General features: G+C 46.8%; 2 protein-coding genes across 2 annotated transcripts in view; one reads left to right on the top strand and one right to left on the bottom strand.

Moving 5' to 3' along the window:
• The window catches only part of LOC135368607 (bone morphogenetic protein 2-like), an 86531-nt gene extending 76907 nt beyond the window's left edge, over nucleotides 1-9624 (top strand). The window contains exon 6 of the mRNA XM_064601998.1: nucleotides 7847-9624. Coding sequence (XP_064458068.1) covers nucleotides 7847-8232 — 386 coding nt within the window. The 3' untranslated portion in view covers nucleotides 8233-9624. The remainder of the gene's footprint in view (nucleotides 1-7846) is intronic.
• The window catches only part of LOC135368606 (la-related protein 7-like), a 175204-nt gene that overhangs the window by 123503 nt on the left and 37384 nt on the right, over nucleotides 1-14317 (bottom strand). The window lies entirely within an intron of this gene.

The raw sequence follows: 14317 nt of genomic DNA, 5'->3' as shown, positions 1-14317 counted from the left end.
TCCACGACGGAGCGATCGATCGATGAATCGGGAGTCAACCAAAAAGACCAAAACAATCAACCTCGTATCCCAACAGCTCCGTCTTTCAGTACCGCTAGCGAAACAATACAGCAAAATGTGATAATGATTGCCCCAAGCGCTGTATATAGAGAGGAAGAAGATATAGCTACCATCACCACCCTTTTTCTTGGCCTCGGAGAGTGTAGATGAACTCCAGCAAACGAAGAAAAAAAAAAGAAGAAAGAAAGAGGTGCGCGCGTCCATTCGCACGGGGCCGGCCCTGTGGTGGCCATTTCACAGTAGCCTTTATCTTAGGGAGTACTTTTACTTTCGAACATGGTTTGGAGTATACCGTGAGAGGGGGAACAAGACGAATGGTGCAATGATTAGGACGGCATTCGCTCCATTTGCTAAGAGCCGACCCCCATCTGCAGCGCTCCATCGGGACAGTTAGAGAAATCGACGGGGAGGCGCAGAGGATCATGTTGTTTTTCCGCTTGTAAAGAATGCCGCACTTTCGCGGTGTGGTCATGTACTTTGTGTTGGTTATGGGCAAGGGCATGTTGCGAAAAAAAAAAGAAAAAAAAAGAAGAGCTATCCATACGGAGATAATTTTGCATACTTTTTATCTTTATAATGGTTCGTACTTGGAAAATGTTTACCACAACGAGAAGGGATGAGAGACAAAAATTTTGAAAGATAAGAATGGAGACATATAACGACGAATTTCGGGTCTGCGTATTTCAAAAGCATGACGACTACGACCGATAGAGGCCGCGCGGTTACAGTGGCATCGTGACGCGACCGCCGCCATTTTCAATTTTGTCTTTCATGTATCTTCATGATTGCGAGAGCGTAGGAGCCCAAGCAGCACAACGTACTGAAAGTCGTGTGCAATAGGGGTGGACGGGTAGGAGGGAAGGCCTTGAACAGACTTGTGAAACTAAAGAACATTGATAAAGCACATAGCGGCCACCCCTATTGCACTCGACTTTCAGTACACTGTGCTGCTTGGGAGGGTACACGCACCCGCGTACAGACAGACATAAGCTTTCAAAACAATACAGACACGTGCTTCCTGTTTTCGCCGATAGCTTCAAACCTGGACACAAAGGGTGGATAGTTTGTGAGATATCCGAACTTTCCATAATCCATGAGACAACTAGCATGAGACAACGCCGAGCTACTTTGTTTGCTCATCTATAACTCACCTAAAATGCTCGCGTTTCATTGCAACACAGCGTCGGAAGTTTGTAGCCGCGTTCGTGCGAGCCGAGCGGAGAGAGACAGACAGAGAGAGCGATAAAGAGAAGGGTCCTCTTGATCCCAGCAGCAATCGATAGACGACAATATGCACCTGCTCGCATTTCGGATTCCTTATCCTTTCTCCTTCCCGCGCAGTCTTCTCTGTGTGACAGGCAACGAATGTGCAGTTCGTTCGGTACCACTGACAGGCCGCCTTTCTCTACAGCGAAGTCGAAACACATTGACCGGTGCTTTATTGTGTCCCTTTTAGTGCGACTGAAGCTGAATTATAAATAAGGGGTGCCTTTCTAATGCGTCAGTGCCAGTGTCTCGTTCTGTATAGACGGATGCGTTTCCTAAGCGTCGTTTCAGAAAGGAGGAAGTTGTCCTGTATCCGACTGAGTCGTCGAGATGTGTGTTGCATTAGCGAGGCATCGAGCTATCCAGTGAACTCGTCATGCCGATGTGTCACATACACGACAGTTTCTGTGATGATTCTGAGGCCGACTGATGATTCTCAAGTAACGCAGTTGTATAGCTCAGGCAATAAAATATAGAAGGACGAAGCTAGCATGATGTGACCGGCAGCATCGCTCACCGGAAATCGGAGGGGGGGGGGGGGGTTCGAAGCCCCCTACCTGGTGCCTTTTCATCATGCGCCATCATTTAATCGACTGCAGATCGTATGATAACGTAGATTACATTTATTTTCTTGCTCTCTCTCTCTCTCCTCTGTGGACGAAGGTAGTGCGCTCAATTTGTCCCGTCGTGTCCGTCCGTAACACGGCCACCTTCTCAATCGGAGTGACAGGTACGCCACCGCGTTTCTTACGATGCCGCCAGTTCTTACGGTGGCGGTGGTGCACTCTAAGAAAAAAAGGCAGAATTTCCTACTCAAGCTGGTAGAACAATAGTACTTCTATCATTTCAGGTCAATCCACGCGCGCCTTCCCCTCCGCGAGTATAGGTGGCGGCATCCCTTTCCCTTGCTCCTCTCTCTCTGTCTCTCTCTCTCTCAAGTTTGCCCCAAAAAAAGAAAAGAGAGAGAGAGAGAGAGAGAGAAGAAAAAGGTATAATTTCCTACCCAGGCTGGTAGGATGACAGTTTCTACTCTGCAGTTATATACCCAAAAGTTAAAATTGGTTTGAGTAGAAATGTGCTTGCAATACAGCTCTACCGAGATTGGTAGAAAATTCTACCTTTTTTTCTTAGAGTGTGGTATCGTGCAGTGTGATGCGGTTGTGTCGACGTGTAAAAGGTTGTGAGCATGTGTACGTGCGTGCGTGCGTATGTGTGTTGTGCGCGTTAGTGTTGTCAAGCGCATGGGGAAATATTCGGGACAGTATCAGCAGTGCGAGAATGTCGCAGATCAAGCGAAAGCCAGTCCACGTGAGCTGCTACAGTTCTACCTACGACCGAGCTAAAAATGCAAAATGCGTCGACGATGATGAGGACATTACAGTATGATTCACACTGCTGCGTTTGTAGTTGCGCTTGCCTGTTACGCCAGCTGACAGCGAATCATTGCAGTGGAACATCCTTCAGGATGGAACGATGGTACACGTATAGGACTCCGTACGCAGCCGTAAACGCTGTAATGTGAATCAGCCTTAAAACATACACCACGTATACAGATTTTATCAAGCAGTGAGCAAAGGAAACAAGGAATGTGCCCAAAGGAAGAGAAGCAAAATCGGATTTTGTTGCGTTTTATTTGCGGCTCCTCTTTTAGGCACATCTTCCTCGTATCTGACAAAGCTTCGTCTTTACTTCCGAGAACACCAGAGCAGTCGCCATTAGCCACTGACGTTGAAGAGGAAATTAACTTATGAACGGTGAAGAAAAGCCCAAGGGAAATCCGTATACCGTATGCCACGAACGAGCAGAAGTACGGGGTCGGGAAGAGGGGGAATATATTGGCAGAAAAAAAAAAAAAAAGGAAAGATAAAGGGAAAGGTCATACTGAGTGTGATCTGCCTCTGAGCGCGCGCCTAGCTGTCGATTGGTGGCACTCTTTTAGACTCATTTAGGCAACATTTACTCGTTGTATTTTTTCGTTTTATTTTTTTGAAGGCATTGAGTAACGTATTTTGTGTGTGTGCGAATCGTAATCGCGTGTGACTTCGCAGTACAGGTGTTTCGCGTGCGACTAAAGGGCAAAGGGAGGGTGCGACTAAAGGGAGGGACGTTAGTCGTGACAAGGCCGAACTGGCCGCCTCAGTACTGCTACTCTCTATAGTGAGCCAATAACTAAGAAAAAAAATGAAAGAAAAGAAAGTACAATAGAAAGCACTGCGAGCTTTTTATTGTACTTCTTTTTGTGTTAAGAAACTATAGGTTGCGCAGTAATCAAAATTCAAAAAATCATCTGTATTTGCAGTTGTATTTACTAACTGCCGGAGCACCTTTCAGCAGATACCTGTTCAGGTTTCAAATAAAATCTATTCGCCAAGACAGATCATTTTTATTTTGTAGGACGTTGTACCACGTGCATGGCATCAGTACGCATGCCTACATGTTGTGCAGTGGCTTCAACACTGCTCTGCACCCTAACAACAACAACAACAAGGACAACAAAGAAGTAAATTGAGAACAATTACTTGCCCCCCAGAATGCAATTACTCAAAATTGTTGTCCCCTGGACTTACTCTCTGGCACTCCACACTCTTAAAAATGAAATTCACCGCATAGCACGCTCCTAGCCAACCATCATCTCGAATGATATCGTTCTTCCTCCGATTTGCTGATAAAAAAGGGGGGCGGGGGGGGGGGGGTCCGTACTCTATTTTCGTGGCATTACGCAGTTCATAATTGCCACAAAAATGACGTACGCCCCCCGTTTTCATCAAGTCAAGGGAGAGAACGTTGTCATTCGGGATGATGGTTGGCTATATGAGCGTGTTGCGCGGCGAAGCTCTGTTTTTAGGATGCGGGTAGTCCCCCAGAGAAGGATAAAGCACGTTACCGTTTTTTTCGTTTCGTACCGTAGCATTTTCGTTACCGTTTCCATTTTCGTTACTGCTATATTTTCGTGTCCGTTGTCCGTTTCTGATACCAGCTTTTAATTTCGTTTCCATTACGTTTCCGGTAATGGAACGGCTGTTACAGAGCTGGCGGAAGGACAGCCAGTGTCTGTCAGCAACCCTGTTTTGCCAAAGTGCTGCTTCGGTGTCACGCGTACACACGACACAAGTAATTTTACGTGGTTGCGCACATCTTGCAAGATTTTTAAAGAAGTGTAGGAACATATGTCTTCAGTCACTCTGAGTCCAGTAACCCAAGATGGGCGTAACGTTCATCCAATGTCACATTCATAGGCGGACGCTCTCAGTAGTAAACAATACTGCCATAGCCACGGTGAAATGAAGAAAGTAAAAAAAAAAAAATCATATGCTGTCATCCCTGTGCTATGGTGGAGTACAGTGCGTGGAGCCTATGTTGTGCAAGTTTCATGTCTTCGATGTCATGTAGCTAGGTAATGTCACGAGTAGGTAAGCGGGTGATGCACCCTCGATATCCAATATTGCGCTTTGTTTCCATGCTGTCGTGTAGTATATTTAGATCATTACAGGGAATAAAGTCATCAAAATACAAAAATAAAATGAAAAGTCACTGAAATGTCATCGCACAACAGTAAAATACCATTACCGGAATTCAATACCGGATGATAATTTTCGTTTCCGTTTCTGTTTCCGGTAATGGAGGACAGTGATATGCGTTTCCGTTTCTGTTACCATCTGCAATATTCGCTAATATACCGTTTCTGTTTCCGTTACCATTACCGATACCCTTCCCTGCCCAAAACCGCGCATAACCTTCTTGCGTTTGGTCCCGAAAGGGACGAACGGTCGTGGCAATGTGCCTAGTCCCCAAGTATTACTTTTTTCTTCTTCTTCTTCTGGACTGGACTGGAAATGAAAGAAAAATATAGAGATGTTTTCTTCTTCTTAGCGTGTGTGCATTCCCTGAACACGCCGCCATATCCCGAATACAAATATATACTGCATATATACTGCACACACCTGCCGCCCTTCCACCTCTTCCTCTCCCTTGTTTACGCCTAACTGAACCACCACGAGCCCGCTGGACCGACGCACGTCGACATCGAAAACACCCTCCAGACACAGCGCGATATCACAAAAGCGTTCTCCAACTCTTGAGACCACTGTTCCGCACACAGGAGGGTTTATATGGCGGCGGCCACGCAGGAACCGAGCTTTCCTAATTGGCGTCAGCTGGCGCGCACACTCGCGAATTCCCGTTCAATTGGAACGTTCCTCAATTAACCCGCATCACCGCACAGCAGGGCCGTCAAGCAGCGGAAATTTGGCCCATTGCTCCCCTCACAAGTGTACCGGTACAGTGCAGCCAATTACCTCGTATATACGACATGCCTCTCCTCAGCCCAACAGCGGCAAAGTATCATATCACTCGAGCTCGTTCGGTTCTGTTTTGAGTGTCACTAGAGTTTGTGACTCGTCTTCAGAAGGAACCCCCTCCCGTATTCGTGTCTGAAAAGCAGTTTTGGTAGAGTGGATATCGATTATGTCGTATCTCGGTTGCTTAAACCTTGGAAGGACCGAAGGGTCGTTAGCGTGCTACGGCCCGTATGGGAGAAATACACAGATGTATCTGAAGAGCCGTCGTTAGAAGATTTCTGGATACCATGTGTGTATTGAAATCCCCGATTCGTTTGCTTGTTTTCATTTCAAAGCTTACACCGTGCTGCAGAGTGAATGTGTGTGAAGGTACACAGTGCTCGTTCATGTCGAGATCGTATATACATATACAGGGTGTGCACCATAGCTATAGAAGTAATTTTTAAAATTAGAAAAATCAATTTTTCCCAGTTTTAACCAACGGCGATGCACTCCATGTCTAAGGGGCCGCCTTAAGAGGGCACGGGCAAGCTTGTGTGGCGATGCATTAATTAACTTTCGCTAATTAACTTTTTAATTGTGAAAGATAGGCGGTTGACCCAATGGGGAGATCGAGTCCGTTGGGGTCACTGGTAACATTGCCGTTTTCAGAACAAAAATCGAGACAGTTATAGCACGAGGGGAGGGCCTGGAAATAATGGAAGACGATCTGGTGGTCGTTTTTCGACGCTCAAGTAGAAGCGCTCCCGTTTTCCTTTCCTCTGTATGCCGGGGAGAAAAAACGATGTGGGGGCAGATTGCATGAGGACAGATTGCTGCGAAGCCTTTTTCCTCACCCGCGTACAGAGGAAAGTTTGGGAGGTGATGCGCGCTTCTGCTGTGCTGCGTGACGTCACACTAGCAGACGATGGAGAAGCTTCACCCGCGTCGTTTGAAAATGGCGTCCACTTCGACCGCCGGGCTGGTTACAGATTGCATACGTGCGCCAGAGGAATTGCTGATCACTGCACTGGTATCGGCAGGGGAAGTAAAATGACTCAATCCTGGAATGTATAAACTGATTTGTTTTTCTGTTGGTTGGTTGGTCTTTTCTGTTGGTTAGTGCTTCTCTGCTAGCGTGTTAAGTCAAGCGTCCCAGCTTAGATTATAGCGCGGTGCTACAAAAATGTACAGTCACACTGATGTTTCACGGGGGGGGGGGGGGGGGGCTCGAGCCCCCCCTACGAGCCACAGGCCGACCCACGTAAATCGTGCAAATCGGAGAAGAAAAATTTATATGGGGCGGGGAGGGGGGGGTTCAGCGTGACGATGGAAACAGTTCTTGCACCTGCCGGCGTCTATCTCGGCAGCCAGCATGCATGAATACCGTGAGACGTGAACTCGCGTGAGGCGGCCTCACCGCTTATGACACCGCATATCTATGATACCCCATCTCGCAGTATGCACAAGTATGAGTGTGTGAGCGTCCCTAGGATCGGCTGCGTGAGGGGGGGGGGGGGGTATCGATCCCCCCCAACCTTGGAGTTTTGGCTACGGGGGCAGAAATGGTATTTGGGGTGCAGCACAATGGTTTCTTTATTTTCATACGAGACATATTTGCAAGAATTCGTTTGGATACACATTTGCATACAGGTCCTCAGCTTCTTGCTTAATCGACTGTTTTATATTGACTGTGGAAACCACACCATCTAGGCAAAGCTCTTCATTTACCTCGAGAACTACGCCTACGCGCCGTCTGCAGCGCAGCCGTCATCTCAATGGAGACCGAAACACGTCTACTAAACCAGCAAGTGCTGCCCCTAACAGCGCCCTCTGCAACTGCCGCCAGCGCTGTTTCAGTTGACGCAACCCAAGCTTCATAGCAGACGACAATGCTGGGTGACGTCACAGTATCTTCCTCCGGGCGAACCGCTGCGCGCTTTGCATTTTGGTTTCGGTTTGGTATTGTCATCATTTACGAATTAATTACTCGCACAAAATGAACTCAAATGTTGTAATCGGTATCAAGGGAGCGGTCCGAAGTCTCCCTTTAGGGGAACTGTTTCAGGACGAGACCCGCCGATATTTCGGACATAGACGTACCGTTCCTCTTCTGGGCGTAATATCGGCGGCTGTCCTCAACTGCTTCTCATTGTTCGGTTTTTCTTTAGCATGCTATAGGCACACAAAAACATCCGCGTGGTTACTTCCATTCACCCGCTACTATATTTATTCCACCGCAGGTAACAAAGCTGCTTCGCAACCAGCCAGCCCAAACAACCGCACCGCCAGGGCGACGAGCACAGATACCGAGCCGCTAAGCTGCACCCGCCAGGAGATGTACGTGGACTTTGAACAGATCGGCTGGACGTCGTGGATCATATCCCCGATGGGATACAACGCCTACTACTGTCGTGGCGTGTGTCCGTTTCCTTTAGGCCAAAACCAGTGGCCCACCAACCACGCCACCCTGCAGAGTATTGTGAATGAACTGAATCCCGGTTACGGCAAGCCTTGCTGCGTGCCCAACAAGCTTTATCCGATCAGCTTGCTTTATTTCGACGAAAGCGATAACGTCGTCCTCAAGCAGTACGACGACATGGTCGCTGCCAGCTGTGGGTGCCACTAGATGATGCCATCAATAGTAGTCATCGTACCTTCGCCGTTTTCAAAATATCTCTAAACCGAGGTTGTCCAATTTGCATTTACGACTAGTTCGTACTTTGGATACGGAAGTGAGAATATCTACCAGCACACATCCTTGTGTCTTGCTGACTCCAGACACTGTTAACATGGAGCTACGCCTTCTTCAAGATGTTCAGGAAAATGAAGTTCTTTCTTTTCAGATGAGCGCGTTTCAGTCCTGGGTTCGCGTCTAGGGACTGACTTGAAGGCGTCTCACGATGGTGCAAGACCACTAGTCTACAAGACGTCTTCGAGCTGTCTCCAAGCCTTCTATTCTGCTTTGAACACCGGTGTACTGTTCGGAAGTTTCTTTCAAAGTACCAAAGACACAACCTCGTCTTCAAGACACCTTTAGCGTCCCTTCAAGACCCGAGCCGTCAAGAAAGTAAGGACGACATTACAAGATCGATGAAGACGTCCCGGTGGTACTTCTATGGTTACCATGTGGGCAACGTTGCCACCTCGTGGTTTATCGCCACTCAAACTCGAATGACAGCACAGAACCCCCCACTGTTGTAACTGTAGATGACTCAGTTACGAAGGAGTGCGAAGTGAACTGCTAGAGCATATCTGGCAGCGGCATTTCATCCCCAGAGACTAAACGAGATGAAAGTCTAGCGTGACTGCATGTGTATACGTTACAAAGATGCGAATGGGCGTAGTGATAGAGAATGTGATGGACCAAGCAATTTACGTAGACTTATTACGCCCGTTTTAAGTATTCAGTGTCGCCGTGACTTTCCTTCGGAAGAGTTCAGATGTTATGCTTGTTCTGTTCCTGGTAGTGTCAGTGTGGCTATACCGTGAGTTTTTCTGTAACTATTGTTATCACTGTAGTTCCACCAGGAAGCGTCCTCGCATACATTTATTATACGCCACCCTTTCCTGTTCACCGAAGCAGAGAAAGCGTACACCTGACCCCCTTCCCTTCGAGCTCGAAGCCGTGTCCCGTCTGCAGAGGACTATGAAATTTACCAAGTCAGCTGCCCAACTTTTGTTTCGAGCTATGTCCTCTATATAGTTAGATACACTGAACGCCATGCTTTTACCGCTTGAAAATTAACGTATACCTGTTCGCGAGTCCTCACAGCAATCCGCTTCGTGTCCCTCCCTCCCCTAATTTCCTTCCTTTCATCTTCGCTGCTGGCATCCGAGGCGCGCAACCCGCGGTACAAAAGAATGTCACGGGGGACTGGTGACGTCAGTCTGTTCGGTACACTCTAAGGCAAAAGGGTGTGAAAAGATGGTAACTTCTATAGTTGCCACCTACACTCTTAAAAATGAACTTCACCGCATAGCACGCTCCTTGCCACCATCATCTCGAATGATATCGTTATCTGCCCTGATTTGTTGAAAACGGGAGGCGTACGCCTTTTTTGTGACACTTGTGCTGTTCATAATTGTCACAGAAAAGGCGTACGCTTCCCGTTTTCAACAAATCAGGGCAGATAACGATATCATTCGAGATGATGGTGGCAAGGAGCGTGCTATGCGGTGAAGTTCATTTTTAAGAGTGTAGGTCAACATAACATCTGATAAAGGGTGGAAAAGGGGTGGTAAAAGCAATTATCATATATCCAAATTGCTAGAAAAAAGGCGTACGCCCCCTTCGCTCACCGAATCAGAAGCGGTAACCCTAGCATTCGTAGGTACACGCATAAAACTGAACTTCACCGCATAGCACGCTCCTAACCAACCATCATCTCAAATGATATCGCTATCTGCCCTAATTTGTTGGAAACGGGAGGCGTACGTCTTTTCTGTGACAATTATGAACAGCATAAGTGTCACAAAAAAGGCGTACGCCTCCCGTTTTCAACAAATCAGGGCAGATAAAGATATCATTCGAGATTATGATTGGCTAGGAGCGTGCTATGCGGTGAAGTTCATTTTTAAGAGTGTAGCAGGTAGAACTTCGCAACCTTTTAGGCACAACCTATGCGACAACTATTACCTCCTAAAAAGTGTGACTGCTCCACCCTTTTTTTTTCTAAGAGTGCATACTTGAGGTTCTTGAACTAACGCGGCTACTTTGGGGGACACCTTGCGCGACGGGTTGCGCGTGTCGTTGTTCATTCTCCAGCGACAGTATAACGTGTACATTTAAGAGATACAAAGCGGTATCGCCCATATAAAACTATACAATAGCGCGTCACTGCGAATCGCTTTTCAGTGCTCAATTTCTTAAGCTTCAATCTCGCAAGCACAGCAGTGTGGAGGTACTTGAACCTTTCGAAGTGTTGTAAGACGGAAGGATGCCTGCGTTGAGGTTCCACGTACCTCTCTACAACATGGCCTCAACGCGTAGGTTTATGTTAAGTAATGCGGGAGCTCTATACGTCAACTTGCACAACTCTTCAGACAAAAAAAACGATGCAAGTGGACAATTGTTGTCACTATAGACTGTAGTCGATCTTTCCGCTTGCGAGACGTGCCATAGCTCATTGAATATCATGACAAGACTGCATTTCCCTTAACTGTGTCACTATATAACTCTGCCGTAGCTGAACGCCTTCCTCACAGCACAGGTTTAACACTTTATATGTTTCTCACTGAATGTTCGTGAGTGTATTCGTGTTGAAAATGAGTAAGTTCAATTTTACTGTTTTTTTTTTTAGATCCTCGTTCCCACCAGCCCCCATTATTGCCATATGTTGTAGACATCGTCACGGATCGGAAGCATGGCAGCAACGCGATCCATATCCATTTCGTATATGCAGCATACAGATCCTAGAGAGAGAGAGAGAGACAGACAGAGAGGCTAGAAGGCGTTACGGGTGTTTTCAGTCTGTCTTTACCACTATTTGGCCATGAATAGTTACGATGCTTTTTTATTCCGTCTCGACGGAACCGTGACCCACGCAGCATATACGTCCCAGAACAGTCCACAAGATTCTTAGACAGTACGGGCTTTAGGGCTCGCCGCTCCCCGCGTCAGAACCTAACACACCCACCAATATTTAAACTTTACATAAATCGATGCCGTATATAGAGAGCGGTAGGTGATAAGAACGTGCGTGGTCCGTCCACATTGTGCTAAAATAATGATACTCGTCGCGCGACGTGTCAGGATTTAAAATTATGGCGTGTAGTCCTGGGTCAGTGTTCTATATAAGGACGGAAGGCAGACCACAATTTCTCAGAAGGTATATACAGCGAGTTTCAGGGCGTGTATTGTTTACACGGTTGAATGCGCAAGAGTGTGCCTGAATATGACTGCTGTCGCGCACCTCTTACACTGTTAACGCGCTTATTCGCTAAGTTGTAACCGGCAAGTAAAACACAAATAATAATTTTAATAGCTGCATCTCCTGGCATTCTGCCGAACGCGTTTCCGATCTTGATCTTCGGGCGCCCGTTCTCGAGCGCTTCAATCCCATTTTAGATTCTTCCTTAACCCTCTCCAAAACCTGTTACGGACGGAACTACACTCTCAAAACAGAGCTCCACCGCATAACACTTTGCAGGTCAGCCATGACACAGAATTATGCCGTTATCCATCCTGATTTGTGGAAAACGCCGGGCGTACGCCTCCTAGTGACAATTAACATAGCCGCACAAGTGTCATAAAAAGAGCGTACGCCTCCTGTTTCCAAAAAACCGAAGGAGAGGACGATGTCACTCGCGATCATGCTATGAGGCGATGATGACGCGATGAGGCTATGGCTGCACCTTACAAACACAGCTTCACTGCACAGGACGCTCTGCGTCAATAATTGATACACGAATAATATGATTCTCGCTTCTGATTCCAAGAGAGAGCCGGGCGTACGCCTTTTTGTGACAATTATCATACATATTCCAAATTGACACAAAAAGGCGTATGCCTCCCTCTCTCTTAGTACACTCTTAAAAATGAGTTTCACCACATAGCACGCTCCTAGCCAATCATAATCCCGAATGACATCGTTTTCGCCCCTGATTTGTTGAAAACGTGAGGCGGAGCCTATATTTTGTACAATTATGCACCGGCATAATGGATACAAAATAGGGTCCACCTCAGGTTTTCAACAAATCAGGGGCGATAACGCTGTCATTCGGGATTATGATTGGCTAGGAGCGTGCTATGTGGTGAAACTCATTTTAAAGAGTGTAGAGTAGAGTGCCGTAGGGGGAAACGGGCTGAGGCTTGCCTGTGAAACCCTCTTTCTTAATAGCTAGCATTCGTGGCAATGGTTGGCGCACAGAGTGCTATGCGGTGAAGTTCTGTTTTCAGAGTGCAGGAGCATGTTACGCAATAAGATCTACGTGAAGAACGTACGCGGCTGTCGGCGTTGGCTGGCCGTACGAAGCTATCGCTTTAAAAATTGGAAACGCGACCGGATAAGACGATGGAAAAACTTCTTAGCTCAGAAGTGAGTTCAAAGTACAACTGAGACCACTCTTCAAATAGGATCTTCTCGCGAATAAATCGCCACTCTCTCCCCCGACAATTTGATCTCGAACACATGTTCTCTCTTGTAACATCTTTAGCATCTCTATGCTCACTGCGGTTTGACTTTTCTATCGAACGTTCTGAGGAACCCAGACGTTTTTTTTTTTTTTCGACATTACATAAGAATACACGTTGTCTAACACACAACGTTTGCACCCTGGTAATTTAACTTATTAAAGGGACTATGAAATATTGTGAACACCCCAGTGAATTTTTTTTTCTTATCGAGCAGCTCGGAGATTTTCCCCGATTAAAGTGCGCCGTTATTTCAACCACGCGCAGTTGAAATCGGCTGCCAACCTCTCCTCCATGATCCTCCTCTCGCATGGTCCAGGGGGACTCCTTACGTTGTGTTTGCACACGGCTCGTAGAAAGAAGAACAAGAATGGATGAGGATGAAGCTTCTCCGGTTCTCTACGTTGCTGGCGTTCTCAATACAGGAGTATCAAGCGAGGAACTGTGATGTCATTGGTGAGGTCAAATTTCTCCGCACGACCGTCCTACCGGCGGTCACCGCGGTGCGGCGCCACGTGTATTACATTCGCTACTTCGTTCGTGAGAAAATCATCCGCTTTCCGAAAGAGAAAAATTTTGTAATGTGCTCAGAGGCATACGTTCTATCGAATAAAAACATTAAAAAAAAGTTTTATAGTCCCTTTAACGAGAACTTGCTTCGTTTGAAAAAGTTCACATGGTCATCTACTCATTTCCTTTTACTCGTACCGAAGATCGATTGAAGATAGCCATCTAGCCTGCTGATTGCTACTTACTGAATCTTCTATGATGTGTTACGTAGTTTTCTGATACCTTTTTCTGTTTCATGTGATTGTCTCGATGTTAACTACCCGCACGGGAGATTATGACTCGAATGCACACGAATTATTTTTTAGTTACTGCCGGTGCCCGATTTACTCTCAGCCACTAAATGTAAATAGATAAATAAATAAATAAAGTTTGGCACACAAAGCGAATACGCAATCGATGCTGCGTGTGTCTACTCTCTTCCTGTTCCCATGACTGGAGACATATGTCGCTACAGACTCTCGTTGAGACAGTACTCGTTGCTGTCATGCATAACAAGAGGTGAGTACGAATGCTTTAAAAACACTCTTAGCAGATAAGTTCACCGCATAATACGCCCCAAGGCAACCATCATCCCGAATGCCCTGATTTGTTGACAACTGAAGGCGTGAACGCGTTTGTGACACTTACCCTGTATTCACACACGGATCCTCATGGAAGATTCTAGTGTAAGAAAAAGCAAAAAAATGCTCACGAGATGAAGTTCCGCCCCGTGTTATGTTGAGCATTCACGCGGGGCCGGAATATCGGGACTGGCCTACTGAGCACTTAGCAGACGACACTTAGCAGACGACACCGTCAGCGCCTTTTCCTGTCGTCTGCTACGGAATATCTTGTGGCTGTGTCGTCTCGTCGGCAGCATATTCCCCACCGTAAATAGTGCACGTGAAGACAGGACGTGCACGTGCACGACTCGCGCTTACGTGAGAGTAAAAAGCTATGGCGTTCTCCGCATCTTCCACAAATCAGGAGTGATAACGGTTTAATTCTGTGCAATGGTTGGCCATTAGCG

This window comes from Ornithodoros turicata, chromosome 9 (assembly GCF_037126465.1).
Source record: "Ornithodoros turicata isolate Travis chromosome 9, ASM3712646v1, whole genome shotgun sequence".
Lineage (NCBI taxonomy): Eukaryota > Metazoa > Arthropoda > Arachnida > Ixodida > Argasidae > Ornithodoros > Ornithodoros turicata.
This window is presented reverse-complemented; position numbering and strand designations above follow the sequence as displayed.